Genomic DNA, 21816 nt, shown 5'->3' on the forward strand with positions numbered 1-21816 from the left:
GGGTGAATAAATACCTGCTGTGTGCCAGAGGGAGGTGTCGGCGATTTTCTTTACTCCTTGTGAAGGCTTAAGCAAGAGCAATACTTCTTCCTCTATGGTGCTAGAGGACGTGTGCGCATTTGTCTGAAGTTGACTAAAGCTATGCGATTTTCCCTTGTTTGTCCCCCCTTGTTGTCTTTAGTGTTCAGTGGGGATAGTCTAGTGCTCATCCCCTCCCTTCCCTAGACTGAGCCAAATGCCAGGGAAAGACAGGGCGAGGTATGCATGCTGCGATTGATGAAGAACCAATATAGGGATGTTAGTGGAGACATGGTGACACTAGATAAGCCTAGGAGGTCTCAACTCCACCCTTTCCCTAGCATCTGGGCTTTCTTTCCCTCTTCCCTGTGTGTTGCACTTAGTCGTTCCCACACCTTGTGTGACAGGATTACAGTGAAATGACACTTTAATCAAGATCTGATCAGAGCAGACTCTCATTACCATAATAAATCTGATCCTCTCTGAAGAATCACTAATGTAAGCAAGCCCTTGGTGAAGAAATTGTATCTTGGTTCTTGTTTGATTACCATTTAAAGTTTAGGTTTTATAATATTTCGGTGAATCAATGTGGGACTGTGGATAGGATCTTTGGCTTTTGCCCCAGCCATTCTGCCTGCCTATGGTATTTTCCTCCTACTTTAAAGCATGCTCCGGTGCCATCCTCGCCGCAGGCATCACTTCACAGATTGATCTCTTCAGTAAAATGGTGGCATTGCATGCACAGATTGGCCTCCAGGTGGTCTTCTGTAAATTGGTGCTGGGTGTTTGCGCAGATTGAGATCTCGGTTCATCATGGAGCTGAGATCTAAATCTGCACACGCACCGCCACCACCACCATTTTACTGAAAACTGCCATGAGATCAATTTGGTCAAGTGCTGACCGTGACGAAGATGGTGCTGGCCAAACTTTAAAACAGTAGGGAGTTACAGATACCAGAAGCAGACAGAGAGGCCCGGGCAGGAGCTACAGTCCCACCCCTATGTACCAAAAACATATGAAACTCAAGCTTCAAATGCTGTCTAAATAACAACCAGCTTGCTTATTTCGTCACTAAAAGTATCTATTGAATCTGCATAACAGCGACATTATGGCATGCCTTTAAAATGCAAAATCATGATGACAGTTTCTCTTACAGCAATTAAGTTTTCATTAGATGGAAGAAAATCACAGGACTTTCTTATTTTGGGACCACCAACAATGAGCTGTAATGGAACCTACTGTACCAGCACATGTTTGGTTTATGTGAAGTGCCACTGTAGGGGAATTTCGGCTTTTCACAGTGATCATGTAAAGCAATGATGTGCCTAGTCTTTCAGAATGAAAGACTTACAGTAATTTGTTGATGATCCCAGCTTTGTCAAATAAATGAGGAACTTGATCCCCTTCTGTCAACTTAGAATTCCCTAATGGGATATTTTGAAATGAGTTTTCTAAATCAGGCAACTATTTTACAATAAAAAAATTAACACATCAATTCATTAATACCACTTATCCATTATGCTGTAGCTTAGCGAATAGTCACTTAAGATCTGACACATTTAATAGATAAGGCATCATTGGACACTAGATTTTATTAGTAAGTGATTGGAAAACATTTCTATTATTATAAAATAAGCTACAAAAGAATCAGATATGAAAGATACATAGAAATTCTTACCTGGAAGTTGGTTGGATTGTTCTTCACTGGTTTCCATGCCTTATCTAAAATTCACTCAGATTCAAGATGAGATGAAACCTTTACATTATGAGCTTTATATTTAGTGGATCTTAGCTGTTAGACCTGATTGATCCACTGATTTTGCAGTAATATTGAAGACCTCATTGGTGAAGAGCTTCCTCTTTTATTTAGTGATACATTTGCTTAAACATTTTTTGAGCAGACATGGAAACGTTAGAAAACAACCTTTCTTGAGTACCTAGAGAATTGTTATACACCTTAAAAATGGGATTTTTTATCTATTACCAATTGGAGTATTGGAGATACAGGACAGAGATCTATCAGTGACTTGTAAGAATAGCTTTATGAGTAAACGCTACTACTTATTGAGAATGAAATAGTAAATAAGATCCAGCCTAATTATTAACTTTGACTTACCAGCACAATACAGATATATGTAATTGCTGCATAAATACCGATACTTGTTGTTAATTGTGAGGAAAAAGAGATTATTTTAGAAAATCCTTCAGCATTTAATTGTATTTAGTATAGTCTATGGAGTACAACATTATAATTAAAGTGAGCAACCTTTACATTTGTATTCACATTACATTCGCCTGCTGTGCATTTATATTTGGCATCAGTATATTGCTGAAAAAAACTATATAATGTGTTTGTTATTGATGGTGTAGGCAATGGATATATGCTCCAGGACTTAGTTACACAATGTAATTAAGAGCCCATTGAGGTGACAAATTATCTCATTTTTAGATCTGACATTTCAAAACCTGTTACACAGCTTTATTTTTCTATATAACATGTACCTTTTGAATATCAAGGCAATGACAAAGTCTGGATTTACTTTTATTCTCCAGTCACACTCTTTTCCTGCAGGATAAGGCTGAGGGAAGTTTGGTGATAAAATAACACCCGCTGGGCCTGTCAGGTTTCCACCACATGCAGCTGTCATAGAGAGACAAGAGAAAACAAAATCAATCAGATGTTAATCTATAGAACAGTATTTAACAATTACTCTGTTTGTCTAAAGTAAAAGTAAGCACTGCCTAAACCAATTATATTGCATAGAAACCGTTTAGCCTTGTCTTTAACGTGAAATCTATTTAAAGGGAATGTATCACCTACACATTTTTTTATTTATTTTTTAGCGTATATTTTAGCCATATTTTCGATATTATCTATATTTTAATGATTTAATCCAGATATATTTATTATTTTATTATAATTGTTTTCAATTTTCCTATTGCAGACTTTTTTATTCATTTTTTTGTACATGGCTATGGGGGCAGCAGTCTTGTCTGAGATTTACTTTACTGCATTTAGAGATATGCTTTAGAAGAGTTAAATTGACTACAGTAAAAAGTAAACTGGAGATTTTCATTGACTAGCTATGGAAGAGTAATCAAGGGGTGAACCCTACCATTAACTATTGTGAATGTTTGTTTATTTATTCCTTTCTTATAATTGTTTTTTTTTTAATTTTCTTACTATAGACTTTTTAACCCCTTAAGCCCCGAGGGTGGTTTGCACGTTAATGACCAGGCCAATTTTTACAATTCTGACCACTGTCACTTTATGAGGTAATTACTCTAGAACGCTTCAATGGATCCCCCTGATTCTGAAATTGTTTTTTCGTGACATATTGTACTTCATGATTGTAGAAAAATTTCTTCGATATCACTTGCGTTTATTTGTGAAAAAAACGGAAATTTGGCAAAAATTTTGAAAATTTTGCAATTTTCAAAATTTGAATTTTTAAGCCCTGAAATCAGAGAGATATGTCACACAAAAGAGTTAATAAATGACATTTCCCACATGTCTACTTTACATCAGCACAATTTTGGAACCAAAATTTTTTTTTGCTAGGGAGCTATAAGGGTTAAAAGTTGACCAGCGATTTCTCATTTTTCCAACAAAATTTACAAAACCATTTTTTTAGGGACCACATCACATTTGAAGTCACTTTGAGAGGTCTTTATGACAGAAAATACCCAAAATTGACACCATTCTAAAAACTGCACTCCTCAAGGTGCTCAAAACCACATTCAAGAACTTTATTAAACCTTCAGGTGCTTCACAGGAATTTTTTGAATGTGGAAGAAAAAAATGAACATTTAACCTTTTTCACAAAAATGTTACTTTAGACCCAGGTGCACTTGGAACCCCAGGTGCTTCATAAATTGATTCATAAAAGTGAAAAAGTGTTTTTTTTTTCACTTTTTCATTTTTACAAATCAATTTGTGAAGCACCTGAGGGTTCCAAGTGCTCACTATGCATCTAGATAGGTGCCTTGGGGGGTCTAGTTTCCAAAATGGGGTCACTTGTGGGGGAGCTCCAATGTTTGGGCACACAGGGGCTCTCCAAACGCAACATGGCGTCCGCTAACAATTTGAGCCGATTTTCCATTCAATTCGTTAGCGGACACCATGTCGCGTTTGGAGAGCCCGTGATGTGCCTAAACAGTGGAGCTCCCCCACACGTGTCCCCATTTTGGAAACTATACCCCTCAAGGATTTTATTAAGGTGTATAGTGAACATTTTGAACCCAGAGGTACGGCACAGAATTTGTTTACATTAGGTCATCATATTGAAAAAGTTGTCATTATTCTTGAGCGCAAGTGCTCGCTACTTGAGTTTGCATCGGGTACTCAGGTATGCACCATGTACAGCCATGCACCATCCCTATGCCATGCAGGCTGTCAGCGGTGCACAGTGTGAAGATTGTTTGGAGATGCACTGCGCATGTCCAAACAATCTTCCTGCTGTCTGATGACCCGGATGTTGTCATGACGACATCGGGTCGTCATGGCAACACCCGGGAAGCCTTTGCAGACTGCGCTGGAAGCCGGAAGAGGAGGTGAGTATCGGCGATCACCTCCCCTTGCCCCCGCAATGCCGCGATCGACTTCGATCGACTTCGATCGCAGCATCGCAGGGGTTAATGTGCTGGGAGCGGTGCAGGACCGCTCCCTGCACATAGTTCCGGGTTTCAGCTGTGACAATCAGCTGACACCCAGCGGCGATCGCGCCCGCACAGCCTGTGTGCGCGAGCGATCGCGATGACGTACTAATACGGGTCTGGCTCTTAAGTCCCAGGGCACAGACGCATATTAGTACGTCAGATGTTGTTAAGGGGTTAATTACTTTTTTTTGTACATGGCAATGGGGGCAGCAGTCTTGACAGAGTTTTTCTTAAAAGCATTTAGACATATGCTTAAATAAAAATTAATCTGTAGATTTTCATTGACTAAAAAAGAGTAATCTAGAGGTGAACCAAGACCATTACCTATTGGGAATATGTGGTTCTTTACTTATACATAAGTTTTATATTTCATTGTAATTCTGTCAGTGATTATAAGTCGATGACTACTGAAAAGTCGAGGTAAGAGGATCATTTAAAGTGTAACTGTCATATTAATTTTTATTTAATAAATTAATCTTAACACATGAAAATAAGTCACTTTGTAATATATCTCATAAGAGAACTCCACTTCTTTCTCTGCTAAATTTGATCAGTCTTTATCAAAATTCTCAATTCTGAGGTAAAATCCGTATTCAGTGAAGACAGACTTTCCCATTACTGAGATAGGAGATGGCAGCTGAAACTGATGTGATTCTTTTTAAATAGAAGGGTGAGGAGGAGGGAGGAGCTCTGCCTCTAGCTCCTCCCCATCTACAGAGAATCTTATCAGTAGCAGTCGCCATCTCCTATCTCAGTAATGGGAAAGTCTGTCTTCACTGAATACAGATTTTACCTCAGAATTTTAGAATTTTGATCATGACTGATCAATTTTATCAGAGAAAAAAGCAGATATCTCTGATAAGATATAATAAAAAGTTGCTTATTTTCATGTGTACTATTGATTTATGAAATACAAATTAAAACGACGGTTACGCTTTAAAATTCTAATTTGTCAGTTCATGCAGATTTTTCCCAGAAATTCAATTTGAAGCAAACATATTTGCTGCAAATTGAATGTTCTTTAGTATGCTCTGAGGTCTCTCCAGAGCCTAAAATGTTCCATATTTTGTTATAAAAATATTCCCTGGTATAAGAAATATTAATAAATATAAGTATACAAAAAAAATAGATTATATATACCTATACAAGTTGGGGGGTCTGGCTGCCAAAAGAATCTGTTATTCAGCTGCACACATGTAATTTTAGCTTGTCCTTGGAGTTGATATCCCGGCTCACATTGAAAGTTTATGGTATCTCCTGGTTCTCTGCTATCTCCATATCGGGTCCCATTTTGAGGAATTCCAGGATCATTACAAGTAGATGCAACTGAAGCTGTGGGAAACAATATGATACAATGCACTCTTATAGTGATATTTTTTCTTGGCAACAATTACTTTGCTAATTGATCATCATTCTAATCACTCATTACTCTAATGCAGGGGTGGGGAACCTCCAGCCCCCAGGCAGATTCCCAGGTACTGAAGTGCTCGGGCTGGTGGTTGGCAAGATGCCGGCTGTGGGCCCCTTAATTACTTTTTACACATTGTTCACTACTGAGCGCTGCGCCGCATGCAATAAAGGTTTATGTCCTTGCACTGGCCAATATCAGCATGAGGATGAACTTTGTGGGTGGAGTCAGCATGTTCTGCAGACCCATCCCACCAACAAAGACTGCAGCGACAGCACCAGCGTCGTCTTTAATGTATATGCCCCAGCCCCTCCTGTGATGTACATGCCCCAAACCCTCCTGTGATATATGTGCCCCATGTCTCCTGTGATGTGTATGACCCTATCCCCTCCTGTGATATGTATGCCCCCAGCACCTCCTGTGATGTATATACTCCCATGTCTCCTGTGATGTGTATGCCCCCAGCATCTTCTGTGATGTGTATGCCCCAGACCCTCCTGTAATTTATATGCCCCATGTCCCCTGTGATGTGTATGACCCTATCCCCTACTGTGATGTGTATGTCCCCATGTCTCCTGTGATGTATATGCCCCCATGTCTCCTGTGATGTGTATGAACCTATCCACTCTTGTGATGTGTATACCCCTAGACTCTCCTGTGATGTGTATTCCCCCCAGCCCCACTTGTCATGTGAATGCTCCCAGACTTTCCTGTCATGTGTATGCCCATAACCCTTCCAGTCATGTATGTGCTCCAAGCCCCTCCTGTGATCATTATGCCCTCATGTCTCCTGTTATGTGTTTGCCCACAGCCCCACTTGTGATGTATATGCCCCCATGTCTCTTGTGATGTCTATGCCCCAGTCCCTCCTGTCATGTGTATGCCCCAGCCCCCCTTGTGATATATATGCCCTCAGCATCTTCCTTTCAAAATTCATCGCAAAGAGTTGACTGCGATGCAGACTGATGCAAATATGGAAAATCAGTGGCGAGTAGGATCATCAATACCACCTGACATCACAGCAGCACCAAAACGGAGCAGTTTCATATGGCAGTGAGTTAATTACATTTTTATATAGCAGGATAAATTTCAAGCTGATAATTTTTTATGGCCCCTGAATGATGGTATAAATATCCTAATGGCCCCTGACAGAAAAAGGTTCCCCATCCCTGCTCTAATGTAATGGTGATAAAGAGGAAAAATATTTTGCAGCATTAGACATTTAGAAGTTTATGTAACTGGTAGTGATGAGAGAGCATACTAGCAAGTAGTCGGTACTCGCCCGAGCATCTCAGTACTCGAGATGCTCGGAGCTTTCCGAGTACTTGCGAGATGCTCGGGCAGATGCTCGGGTCCCCTCCCTGCATGTTTGGCGCTCTTTAGCGTGCCAATCAACATGCAGGGATTGCCTACCACTCACTGTAATGCCGCAGCTATGTTGGTAGTGGCATTACAGTGATTGGCTGGCCGCACAGCATCATCAGGTCTATATCAGACCTGGCGCCCCTGTGCTCGTCAGTCTACTCCGCAATCAAGCAGTGTAGAGAGAGGTGCTGCTGAGCTAGGGAGAGATTTGGTCATGTATTAGGTAGTATAAGGAGAAAACCAGTACATTACACAAATCTATCTAAACAAACAGTCCTTCTGGGAACTAATCCATCTGCAGAGATATCAGGCAGGCAGTGTATATAGGAAGGCAGGGTACATAGCAGACTGCAGTGCACATAGCACAAAAGGCTCCATTCCAGGTCTGCCGTCTGCTGCTGTTAGACATTTCTAGACAAAGGCCCAGGTCTCAGGGGCCAGGAATAATTTTTTTTGGATCTTAATCCTCATTATTTGCTTAAAAAGCAATCCAGAGAACACCGTTTTTCTGTGCCATTTGCTTGTTGGCAATGCAGAATACAGCCAGGTCCTTTCCATATTACAGAGCTAAAAATCCAGCTATTTAAAATAGTGGTTTGTCCGTCACACGGATCACATATAATTGCCCTGAAAATACTGCCATTTATGGCCTCCATTCCAAATTTTTTTCAATGTGTCAGCAAAGTTTTTGACACTGGTTTACTGTTCAAAATAGTTACCTACAGGCCAGGTCTTTAACCCCTTCAGGACCCAGCCTATTTTGACCCTAAAGACCTTGGCATTTTTGTCAATTCTGACCAGTGTCCCTTTACGAAGTAAAAAGTCTGGAACACTTCAGCGGATCCTAGCGATTCTGAGACTGTTTTTTCGTGACATATTGGGCTTCATGTTAGTATTAAATTTAGGTCGATAATATTTGCGTTTATTTGTGAAAAAATCAAAAATCTTGGAAAAATGTTGAAAATTTTGCAATTTTCAAATTTTGAATTTTTATTCTGCTAAACTAGAGAGTGATGTGACACAAAATAGTTAATAAATAACATTTCCCACAAGTCTACTTTACATCAGCACAATTTTGGAAAAAAAAAAAATTTTTGGTAGGAAGTTAGAAGGGTTCAAAGTTCATCAGCAAATTTTCTTTTTTCCAGCAAAATTTGCAAAGCCATTTTTTTTAGTGACCACATCACATTTGAAGTCCCTTTGAGGGGTGTACATGACAGAAAACACCCAAAAGTGACACCATTCCAAAAACTGCACCCCTCAAGCTACTCAAAACTACATTCAAGAATATTATTAACCCTTCAGGTGCATCACAGGAACTAAAGCCACATGGAAGAAAAAAATGAACATTTATATTTTTCTAACAAAAATTTTCTTTTAGCCTAAATTTTTTAATTTTCACATGGGTAACAGGATAAAATGCATCCTAAAATTTGTTGGTCAATTTCTCCTGAGTACACTGATACCTCATATGTGGTCATAAACCACTGTTTGGGCACACGGCAGGGCTCAGAAGGGAAGGAGCGCCATTTTACTTTTTGAATGGAAAATTAGCTCCAAAAGTAAAATTGCGCTCCTTCTCTTCTGAGCCCTGCCATGCGCCCAAACAGTGGTTTATGACCACATATGAGGTATCAGTGTACTCAGGAGAAATTGACCAATATATTTTAGGATGCATTTTATCCTGGTACAGATGTGAAAATTAAAAAATTTAGGGTAAAAGAAAATTTTTGTGAAAAAAAAAGTACTTTTTTGTTTTCACAGATCATTTTGTGAAGCACCTGGGGGCTCCAAGTGCTCACTATGCATCTAGATAGGTGCCTTGGGGGGTCTAGTTTCCAAAATGGGGTCACTTGTGGGGGAGCTCCAATGTTTGGGCACACAGCGGCTCTCCAAATGCAACATGGTGTCCGCTAACAAATTGTCGGCTCAAATTGTTAGAAGACACCATGTTGCGTTTGGAGAGCCGCTGTGTGCCCAAACATTGGAGCTCCCCCACAAGTGACCCCATTTTGGAAACTAGACCCCCCAAAGCACCTATCTAGATGCATAGTGAGCACTTGGGACCCCCAGGTCCTTAGCAAATTAATCCGTAAAAATAAAAAAGTGTTTTTTTTTTCACTTTTTCATTTTTATCAATCAATTTGTGAAGCACCTGGGGGTTCCAAGTGCTCACTATGCATCTATATAGGTGCCTTGGGGGGTCTAGTTTCCAAAATGGGGTCACTTGTTGGTGAGCTCCAATGTTTGGGCACACAGGGACTCTCCAAACGCAAAGGGTTCCAATTTGTTAGCGGACACCATTGTGTAGTGCATGTCAGGTTGGTGTGCGGTGTGGTATATTGTAGTGCATACACCACACACACACACAACACACGCACACAATCTCATACACTACAACACACACACACCAACCTGACATAGCCTCCTCAGCTGAGTACGCCCTAGACTGGGATGAGCGGGACGGGCGGGACATTTTGTGTGCTTTGTGCGTGTGTAAAAAAAAAAAAAAAATCAAAACTTTATTATAGTGTGAGTGTACGTGTGTGTGTTTGGTGTAACCTTCTGCAGTCACGTGTGGGGGCGGTCAGGCGTAGGGGCCGGTCAGGCGTAGGCGCCGGTCAGGCGTAGGGGGCGGTCAGGAGTAGGGGGCGGTCAGGCGTAGGGGGCGGTCAGGCGTAGGGGGAAGTCAGGAGTAGGGGGCGGTCAGGCGTAGGAGGGGTCAGGCGTAGGGGGGGTCAGGCGTAGGGGGCGGTCAGACGTAGGGGGCGGTCAGACGTATGGGGTGGTCAGACGCATGGGGCGGTCAGACGTATGGGGCGGTCAGACGTAGCAGGGGGCTGAGGAGATGGAGGAGCCAGAAGCAGCAGCAAGGGGGGTGATCACTGGGGCAGGAGCCGGCAGCAGCAAGGGGGGTACGAGGCCGGCAGCATCGGGGGGTGATTACTGGGGCAGAAAGGGGAGCAGGAGCTGGCAGGAGCAGGGGGCTGATTGCTGGGTTTTCGGGGGGGGTGATCACTGGGAACAGGGGGGGTGAACACTGGGAACAGGGTGGGGTGAACACTGGGAACAGGGGGGGTGAACACTGGGGGAGGGGGTGATTATTGGGAGGTGGGGGGTGATATCACTGGGACTGGGGGATGGTGGGTTTGATCACAGGAGCAGGGCATTTACAGCCTGCTGCTGCTGTGATCACAGTCCACCGGCTGTCAGAAGGAGAGCAGCAGCCGGTGGATGAAGACGTGGGAGAGGGAGCGGAGGTCGGGGTGCAGGTATGAAAGTGGAGGGGGGGTGGAGAGGGGGGCGGGGGGGCGGGGGGGGGTCGCGGGGGGGGGGGTGGAGGGGGGGGTCGGGGGGAGTGGCGGCAATACTTACCGCTGATCAGCGGTGGCGGCGGCAGACGCGATCCACAGGGTCCACAGCAGGGGGTCCACAGCAATGGGTCCGCAGCAGGGGGTCCGCAGCAGGGGGGCCACAGCAGGGGGTCCTCAGCAGGGGGTCCGCAGCAGACAATCTAGGGTTGGGAAGGTGCTGGGAGGTTTCAGCCATCCCTCCATATCTGATTGGGGCTAGTATCCATGTGACGCTAGCTCCCCAATCAGATCTGGGGGGAGGGGGGGAACAGAGGTGACACTCCCCCCAGCCAATGGCTGATGCTGTAAGCATCAGGCAATGCCCAGATTTAAATATTACACCAATTTTCATTGGTGAAATATTTAATTCATACCGATTGGCAGTTTCACTAAAAGTGAAAATGAAACAGCCAATCGGAGGGGTCCCAGGCACGGGGGGGTTAATCCACGCCCCAGGGGGTCGACTTCAGGATGTCCAGTTGCAGTAGCAACTGTGACACCTGAGCGACCCCGCTCGCAGGTGCTGCAGGGGCTCTTTCCCTCCATGTCACAGACGCTGTGACATGGGTCGGGAACGAACTGTTTTCCATGTCACAAACGGTGTGACACGGGTCGGGAAGGGGTTAAAACTGTGGTTTCTCCATCACACGGATTACATATAACTTCGCTCCAAATACAGCTATTTGTAGTGTGAGCGTGGAAGATATTGTCCTCCATTTAAATGTGCAAGGCACGTGGCAAGGGACGGGGAACTGGACGTGATGGTCATAATGATGGTGCATGCAGAGGCCGAGGCCGTGGGCAAGCTGAAATTGTGCCCAAACAAACACCCACATCTTCTCATCCGACTTTCCTGTCCCAATTCTTAGGGGACTGCAGCACACCACTATTAAACCCAGAGCAGTGTTAAAAAATTGTTGGTTGGATAGCGGATAATGCTTCCAGTCACTTAACCACCACCACCACCTCCACCCTGTCTTCCACATGGTCAAGTCTTAGTAGCCGTGAGTCTGGACCGCATATTCCTCACCCTGATCCTCCTTCCTCCCACCATGCCGAGTGCCTGGAGACAACTGATCCCACACTTGGACACGCTGAAGAGCTGTTCACATTTCCACTTATCGATTTGGGGCTCTCGCCCAGTCCGCTTGAAGCGGGACAAGAGGAGATCGCATGTAGCAATGCCCAAATATTTGAGCAGCCACGGTCACAAGAAGGCGACGGTGGGAAAGTGTCGCAAAAGGTGGACGATGATTAGATACAATTGCCAGAAAGTCAGGAGGAGGACCAGGGTGTGGAAGTGAAAGATTAGGTGGTGGATGATATTGTAACTGACCCAACCTGGCAGGAGAACATGCAGTGCAAGGACAGGAGCACACAGGGGGAGGGAGGCAGAGCACCCCAACAGTCAGGAAGAAGCCATGTGATGGCCACAGACAGAAGGCAGGCAACCATTCCCGGTAACACCAACACGAAGGAAGTTGCCAGTATAACTGTTAGGTCTTCCCTAGTCTGTTTGTTTTTTAAAGACTCTGCCAATAACCCCAAAAAGGCCACTTGCACCACCTGCCAGGCCAGCATCAGCAGGGGTGGCAAAACTAGCAGCCTGACCACCACCAGCATAATCAGGCACATGGCGGCAAAGCACCCGATGTTGTGGGCTGAAGCCCAGGGTCCAGGAACAGTGTCTGCGGGTGGCACCATTGCTTCTTCCGCTGTTGTGCATGTAAGCCAATCCTCTTTTATTGTGCATGCAAAGATGCCTCCTTCCCTGCATCTGTCGTTGCACACTCTCAAGTAGCAGCATCAGGAAGCACATCCACGTCCTTGTCCCAGCGCAGCGTTCAGTTGTCCATACCCCAGTCCTTGGAACCCAAGCGCAAATACGCAGCCAATGCCCCACAGGCCACACTACTAAATTCCCACATTTCACGACTACTTGCGCTCGAAATGTTGCCTTTTAGGCTCGTGGAGACAGAAGCATTCTGCAACCTAATGGTGGCAGCCGTCCCTCAGTACTTGGTCCCCAGTCGCCACTATTATTCCCAGTGTGCCGTCCCCACATTACATAAGCACGTGTCCCAAAATATTAGCCGTGCCATCAACAACGCAGTTACCGGGAAAGTCCACCTAACCACAGACACGTGGACAAGTGCTTGTGGACATCTCGCTGACGGCACATTGGGTTAACATAGTGGAAGCCGGGACCCAGTTGGACCTTGGGACGGAACACGTCTTCCCGACGCCAAGGATTGCAGGCCCTAGGTCAATCAGGATGGCCCCCACAGTCTACAGCTTCTGCACCTCATCCTCCTCAGCCTCCTCCTCCTCTTCAGCCTCCATCTCTGAATTTACCACATTAGTCACCAGCTGGAAGCACTGAAGCATTGCCTCGGCCAAGCGGCAACAGGCTGTGCTGAAGCTAATATTCTTAGGTGACAAACCGCACAATGCTGTACAGTTGTGGACTGCTCTGAAAGAGCAGGTAGATCTGTGGCTCACACCGCTGAACCTACAGCCAGGCATGGTTGTGTGTGACAATGGCAGGAACCTGGTGGCGGCTCTGAGGTGAGGCGAGCTCACACAAGCACCATGCCTGGCCCATGTGCTTAACCTCATTGTTCAGCGGTTTCTCAAATCCTACCAGGAGCTTCTGGATCTGCTTGTTAAAGTGCGCCACTTGTGTGCCCATTTTAGAAAGTTACCTACAGCTCCTGCCGCCCTTGCCGTGTTTTAGCAGCATTTGCAGCTTCCAGCTCACAGACTGGTGTGTGATGTCCCCACGCATTGGAACTCTACACTGCAGATGATGGGAAGGATTTGTGGGCAGAAGAGGGCAATTGTTGAGTACCAGCATCAACAAGGCCGTCCTTATTTAATTCAGACTCCACATATAAGACCTCAGGAGTGGACATGGATGTCAGACATATGTACCATCCTCCAAAACTTTGAGGACTCTACCAAGATGGTGAGTGGCGATGACGTCATAATTAGCATGACCATCCCGCTTCTCTGTCTTCTGAAATGCTCTCTGCTCACAATCAAAGAGGATGCATTGCAGGTGGAGCACGATGAGATGGAGCAAGGAACCATACAGGGTGATTACACACAGCCCAGCCTCATCTCATCCCAACGTGGATTGGGTGACAATGAGGAAGAGGAGGAGAATGAGGAAGAACAGGAGCTAGTTTCATGCGCTATAGACGACAATGCCTACACAACTGTCATACCGTCTGTTCAGCGTGGATGGCCAGAGGACAGAGAGGAGGAGGAGGAGAGCATGGTCAGTCATCCTCTTGGAGAGGACACGGAAATCTTGCCTGTTAGTAGTCTGGCACGCATGGCTGAGTTTATGTTATGCTGTCTTTCCCATGAACCTCGCGTTCTCAAAATTTTGGGTGACAGTCATTACTGGTTGGTGACACTTCTAGACCCACACTACAAGGAGAACTTTATATCTCTTATTCCTGAGGCGGACAGGTCTTCAAAAATGGGGCAGTACCAGAAGACCCTTGTTGCGAAACTATTAAAAAAATTCCCATCTGAAAATGCTGGTGGCAGAGGTCACAGTTCATTGGACAACCAAGTAGTACAGGCGAGAGAGATGCAACTTCAATCCAGCAGAGGCAGGGGAACACTGTCAAAGTTCTAGGAGAATTTTCTCAGCCCCTCCCATCGCAGAGGCCCTGAGGCACGGGGTACTCTCACAAGGAGTGCAAAGTTTGGAAAGATGCTGCGGGGGAGTACCTTGCCAACCGTACCAACGTCCTCCGTGACTCTTCCATTGGACATTGGAGTGCATCCCAATTTTTGCCAACCCTTGCATTCACTGCTTAGGCAAACACAATGGGAGACCTACTTCCTTATAATGGGAACATTGCTTTCAGGAGGCCCTCCTCTAAGTCTCTTCAAAGGGGTATTGGGGTGCGTCCAAATTTTGGGCAGCCCTGCCACTCACTGCATACGCAATAACAGTATAGAAGACCCACTCTTTAGTAATGGGAACAATGAAACATAGCCGGCTGATGGCTCTCTAAGAATAGTGAGGGCCGACTGCTGGCCCTTTAAGAATAGTAAAGGCCGCCTGATGGCCCTATAAAAATAGGCATTGTGACTTTCAGAGTCCCTCATTCATAAATGAAACACGATGTGTCTGATGATATCTCACACACCACATGGCCAGATAAGGTTTTAAAATGTTAAAATGACATTTCCTGGTGAATGCATTTGTAACAGTTGAAAGCACTGCTAAAGTGCAAAAACGCATCAAAAATGCTAAGTGTGAACATAGCCCAAGGTGTGGAGGAGTATTTTTGTTTTTGGTTATTTATTTTGCTTTATATACAAGTCATTACCCTGGAAAGGATGTTCCTTAAAATATTTCCCAGGAAAATCCATTTTGGTTTCATTTTTGTATGTTTTATTGTGAGTCCGAAAAAGTGGCGTAATACTTCTGACAACGTTGTTGACAGAAGTGACCTAAGAGTCAGAAATGCCTCCAGGGGTCTTCCCCAAGCTGTTCCCATGTCATTTGAGCACTGTTCCCATTGATTTGGGAAATTTTTTGGCCCTCTGAAGACCGCCGGGGGGAGCCTGAAAAATGCTTGAGTTTCCCATAGACTTACATTAGGCTCGTTGCTCAGGTCGAGCACCCGAGTATTCCAATGTGCTCGACCTGAGCATCCGAGCATTTTAGTGCTCGCCCATCACTAGTAATGGGTTCTTCTACAAATGGTAAAAAATACAGAAGTACTAAGTGTTTAACTCCTTAAGAATCCAACCAAATTGAGTCTTAAATGGGAACCCTTCATTCATCAAACTGCATAAGTTAATGGTACATTATAAAGAATATTGCTTCTTCCTTTACTTCTGAGTTACTCCTCCACCTTTCCCCTGCCTTCTCAACTCACCATCCATTCTGAAAAGTAAATCAAAACTCTTTCTTTGTCAAAGCAGGATTGAGTACCAACTTAGTGTGATGTCTAGCTACACATCCTATTATACACTATGGCGATGAGAAGAAATAGAAAAAACAGCGTTTCGGAAGGTTTTTTTTGCATTTCTTATTACATGTTTTTTTATTTCTTTTTTTTTGGCATACATATAGTGATGATTTTATTCATTATGGCTATGCCAAATTTATGTAGTTTTATTTTTGTTTATTATTTTTGTAAAATAATTAATAAAATCATTTGTTTTTGTGTCTCTAATTTCTCATGGCCAGAAGTTTAACATTTCATTGATCTCCCTTTGGGATGCATAAGAATTTTTCAATATTTTTTATTATAGTTATTGGGAGGGGGAATGAACAAAACAACAATAATTCTGGACACATTCACCATTCAGTATAACTGACATGCTAATGATCATTGGACGAGATAAATAAAGATGACATTTTATATTATAAGCTTGGATCCAAGGGGTAACGTTTCTCCTTGTGGAGAGTGACATGTTAAGCAAGTCAAGGTGAGGAGACTTTTAAGCTGCAATGCTCCTCTAGGAAATATGTAAATTGTCTCTTCAGAGAGGAAGAGGACTGGAACTAGTAGCCTCTCTGAAAAGACTATTTGCATATTACAGGCCTATATGATTACAGTATAACTCAATTTATCCACTTTATGTTTTACTTCTTTGCACAAGAAAATAAATTTTTCATCACATCATTATTTTTTTTACAAGTGACGTCCTTTTCATTGAATTGCTTTTAATTTTATGGTAGGGTAGAGTTTGGTCAAAATATTAATTAATATAAATTATAATAAATATGAATTAATATAAAGTAGGCCACTACCATTAGGGCATTTTATACAGCATAAACTATTGCTACCACCACTAGGGTTATTACAGAATACTGGAATGCTGTAAAAAAAAGTCCCCAATCCAGTCTGCAGAGCCCAAAACGAGCTTTTATTATACTCAGAGGTGGGACAGTCCGGTCCGATGGGCATCTCTGGTCTTGATCTAGTGCCTACGTCATCCACACAGTTTCCCCATTGTGCTCCTGCATAGATGCACTTCTTTCTGCCCTGCCATGGGCAGAGCAATGTACGGTTGTGCGCATGCGCTGGCTTTACTTTCGGGTCATTGAAGCTTTTTGGCCTTTCCCTGTACATGTCCACTATAGTACTTTGCTCTACCCTACGCAGGGCAGACAGAAATGCATCTGGCAGTAGTGTGATGGGGAAACTGTGTGAATGACATAGGACATGTTATATACTGTACATGAAGCAAGGAGAGAATAGGCGCTAGGTCAAGACCAGAGACACCCATCAGGCCAGACCGCCCCATCTGTGAGTAAAATAAAAGCTTTTTTTTTTCAGATCTGAAGATTGGTTAGGGGACTATTTTACAGCATTCCAATATACTGTAAAAACACTAATGGTGGTGGCCATAGTTTATATGGGGAAAACCTGGTGACAGGTTCCATTTAATACCTGATGTATTATTTTATCTTTGCAGATTCCGCTAGGCCTGTGGTGTTGGTGGTGGATATTTGGTTGTTTATCCTTGTCACGTGCACTTGTATAGTGCTGGGAAGCTGCATTATTCAATAGTATGGGCATCACTAAATAAGTTGGCATGGTGCCCTACACAGACCTGTGTGACTAACATCTTATATAAGCTGAATATGCACCCAAAATACTAAGCAACCACCCCCATGAGTGATAGCTGTGTGAGCGGTTGTTCATTAGTATTTTGCACCTCTGCCTCTACAATATATCAAAGGGGCTTTCTACATCCTGCAGTGCAATACTATTGTGACCAGGTACTTATAATTATGGCTGCTTTTTTCTGCCATATTTAGATTATACTATTATAGTGTTTAATATATCCATGCCTATTTATACTTGTAGCAATCTGTCTGGTTAATCTTATTACAGTGATTTATATAAACTCTGTTAAAAAATGTATGTATTTATATAATTACATTTTATAATCATGCTTTGGTCTGTTACCCAGTAATTTGCATTTTATCATGTCTAATGTGATGCATGTTTTTAATTATGGCTTTTGCAGCATATTTTGCTATGACTTTTTTCTACAATTAATGTTACCTTCTTGCGTTTTTTAAATAGTTTTTTGACTACACAAATATACAAGAAAATCAGAAACAAAAGCAAAGTTCTGCCCCTATGATATATTAGAACGAAACCCAAGATATTATAGTGTTTGTTAAACTCTAGCTATCCTCCTTGAGCCACATGAAGTCAATGTATTGGCCTTTTGAGCATCAACACTTCCCGGCTAAAGAAAGTTTTGGCCTTAATCACAAATCATTTTTTTTTTGCTATCATGTTCCAGGAGCCATAACTTTTTTACTTTTCTTTTCTAATAGGCTGTGGTATATGGGAGACCCAGAACACCAGTCGGAAAGGGTCAAATGAGCTGACAGTGGAAGCACTCTCCTTTTTTTAAACTGCTCAGATGCTATTGCAACTATTAACAGTGGCATGTGAGCAGTTAAATTGATGGTGTTTTACAACTTCTGTGCCCATGCCATCCCTGGAATATACAGTGGTGGCCAAAAGTATTGGCACCCCTGCAATTATGTCAGATAATACTCAGTTTCATCCTGAAAATGATTGCAATCACAAATTCTTTGGTATTATTATCTTCATTTAATTTGTCTTCAATGAAAAAACACAAAAAGAATTGTCCTAAAGCCAAATTGGATATAATTCCACACCAAACCTAAAAAAGGGGGTGGACAAAAGTATTGGCACTGTTTGAAAAATCATGTGATGCTTCTCTAATTCGTGTAATTAACAGCACCTGTAACTTACCTGTGGCACCTAACAGGTGTTGGCAATAACTAAATCACACTTGCAGCCAGTTAACATGGATTAAAGTTGACTCAACCTTTGTCCTGTGTCCTTGTGTGTACCACATTGAGCATGGAGAAAAGAAAGAAGACCAAAGAACTGTCTGTGGACTTGAAAAACCAAATTGTGAGGAAGCATGAGCAATCTCAAGGCTACAAGTCCATCTCCAAAGACCTGAATGTTCCTGTGTCTTCAGTGCGCAGTGTCATCAAGAAGTTTAAAGCCCATGGCACTGTGGCTAACCTCCCTAGATGTGGACGGAAAAGAAAAATTGACGAGAAATTTCAACGCAAGATTGTGCGGATGGTGGATAAAGAACCTCGACTAACATCCAAACAAGTTCAAGCTGCCCTGCAGTCCGAGGGTACAACAGTGTCAACCTGTACTATCCGTCGGCGTCTGAATGAAAAGGGACTGTATGGTAGGATACCCAGGAAGACATAAAAAAGCCAGGCTGGTTTTTGCCAAAACTTACTTGAGAAAGCCTAAAACGTTTTGGAAGAATGTTCTCTGGTTAGATGAAACAAAAGTAGAGCTTTTTGGGAAAAAGCATCAACATAGAGGGTACAGGAAAAAAAGAGGCATTCAAAGAAAAGAACACGGTCCCTACAGTCAAGCATGGCGGAGGCTCCCTGATGTTTTGGGGTTGCTTTGCTGCCTCTGGCACTGGATTGCTTGACCATGTGCATGGCATTATGAAGTCTGAAGACTACCAACAAATTTTGCAGCATAATGTAGGGCCCAGTGTGAGAAAGCTGGGTCTCGCTCAGAGGTCATGGGTCTTCCAGCAGGACAATGACCCAAAACACACTTCCAAAAGCACAATAAAATGGTTTGAGAGAAAGCACTGGAGACTTCTAAGGTGGCCAGCAATGAGTCCAGACCAGAATCCCATAGAACACCTGTGGAGAGATCTCAAAATGGCAGTTTGGAGAAGGCACCCTTAAAATATCAGGGACCTGGAGCAGTTTGCCAAAGAAGAAAGGTCTACAATTCCAGCAGAGCATTGTAAGAAACTCATTGATGGTTACCGGAAGCGGTTGTTCGCAGTTATTTTGGCTAAAGGTTGTGCAACCAAGTATTAGGCTGAGGGTGCCAATACTTTTGTCTGGCCCATTTTTGGAGTTTTGTGTGAAATGATCAATGATTTGATTTTTGCTTCGTTCTCTTTTGTGTTTTTTCCTTGCAAGCAAATTAAATGAAGATAATAATACCAAAGAATTTGTGATTGCAATCATTTTCAGGAAGAAACTGAGTATTATCTGACAGAATTGCAGGAGTGCCAATACTTTTGGCCACCACTGTACATGTGTATCCTAATGTAGAAAGCCACTTCACATCATGACATTTAGGTATGTACTTGTGTGGGAAAGGGTTAAATCACTACTATTCTGTGAGTATTACGCGGGAACTGTTCATGGTTGCTTGGCAGCTCTTTATAGGACTTCCATCCACAGACTAAGCGCTAGCCACTCCATTTATCCTTTAGTCCTTGTACATGGATCTGGACCCTTGATAGGGGCTATGGAGTAAGGATGCTGACTGTGGAGAAAGCTGTCTTAGGAAAGATTGTCACACAGAGTCTAAACCAAAAAGTCAAATGGGAGACAGACTGAGAAAGCAAGTGGGTAATCAAAATCAAGGTCAGAAAACAAATTATTCCAAATGGCATCGGAAGAGCAAGGCCGAGTAATCTGAACTTATTAAAGGGACTCTGTCAGAACAGAATGAATGTTCATACCAAGTAGAGGCACTTGGTGCATCACAGTGGAGAAAATCATTTAAATACAATTTCCTTCCCACCTATTTGTTTTCCATATATCTCCACCCTTCTCTGGCTTTATGAAGACAGAGCTGTCAATCAAAGAGGAGGGAATAGGGGTGGAGATAGATGGAAAACAAGCAGGTGTGACGGTGTATTTAAATGATTGGCCACACCTTTGCGCATTAAGTGGCGGTACTTAGTTTGAACAGTCATTCTGTGCTGACAGAGTCCTTTTAAGGCCACGGCTCCACTATCAGTATTTGGCAAGTATTCAGTCAGTATTTTTTCTCAGGAGTGGGAGCCAAAACCAGGTGAGGAACAATCAGAGATAAGGTATAATAGAAACAAGTCACCAATTCTGTAATTATCACCCACTCCTGGTTTTGGCTCCCACTCCTGAGAAAAAATATGGTCTGAATACTGACCAAATACTGATAGTGAGGCCGTGGCCTGTCAGTGTGGAAAAGTATACAGGAACCTAAATAACAGCAGCCCCACCAAGGTTAATCAGCAGGGCACAAACACAAACCAGAAAGAGAAGCAACGCCTATTCTCCCTGAATGGCATCAAAAATCTCAGAATACACAGACCTGCTGTGTTATCATCCTGCGTTGCCTAGGGACAGAAATAGAGGGTGCAGGCAATTACACGGATATCACAGTATGCATGAATTCACATATTTTGGCTGTGGCGGGTTTTTTTTCCAGGAAAAATATATATTTTGGTATCATTTAAAAAAAAATCACAGAAAACACCTAGAGATTTTTCAGTGACTTCATAAAACCACTGTAGAAAGAAAAAAAGATTGTGGCAACAACACAGCAACAATGTGTAAATGTTACAGATTATCATCTAAGGTTCACCACCTCTCCTCCCTCTCACTCTGTAGGGACATGCCAAGTTTAATCTCTGCAACTATTGGATAGACTTTGACCATTTAAGCTGTAGGCCCACAATAAGTTTTTGATGAGCTTTTGATTGTGCTTTTATTTTACACAATGTAAGCTGACCAGTGGTGCATGTTTAAAATCTGTAATATGTCAATTCCTCCTGTGGGTACCCTCAGTTTTATGTGCAAAATTTCCCCATAGACTTGCATTAGATGCAGAAAATCTGCAAGTAAAAAACGCACATGCGTTTTTACTGCGTTTCCTTTTTCAACAAAAGTTTTGTCAAAGCCAAATGCCAGGATGTATCAAAAACAAAGCAGCTTTTTTTATGACGCACCAATAAGACACTAAAAAAGGCAGCGTCAAAAATGCAATAAAATGGAGTGTGAAAAACGCATTCAAAAACATAATAAAAAATGCATGTAAGCTAATTTTTTTAATAGGTGTAGAAATGCTGCAGAAAATCTTCAACAACAAAAGTTCATCATGTCATCATGGGAACGTAGCCTTATACATTTTCCATGTTGCGAAGTA

General features: G+C 43.0%; 1 protein-coding gene across 2 annotated transcripts in view; it reads right to left on the bottom strand.

The window, feature by feature from the left end:
- The window catches only part of CSMD1 (CUB and Sushi multiple domains 1), a 2980041-nt gene that overhangs the window by 737183 nt on the left and 2221042 nt on the right, over positions 1-21816 (bottom strand). For both annotated transcript variants that reach the window (XM_073675393.1, XM_073675394.1), the window contains exons 27-28: positions 5819-6010; positions 2522-2660 (exon numbers count right to left, since the gene is read on the bottom strand). In XM_073675393.1, the coding sequence (XP_073531494.1) occupies positions 2522-2660; positions 5819-6010 (331 nt within the window). The remainder of the gene's footprint in view (positions 1-2521; positions 2661-5818; positions 6011-21816) is intronic.

Source organism: Phyllobates terribilis, unplaced genomic scaffold, assembly GCF_046119375.1.
Source record: "Phyllobates terribilis strain yellow unplaced genomic scaffold, ASM4611937v1 Scaffold_3__8_contigs__length_932513732, whole genome shotgun sequence".
Lineage (NCBI taxonomy): Eukaryota > Metazoa > Chordata > Amphibia > Anura > Dendrobatidae > Phyllobates > Phyllobates terribilis.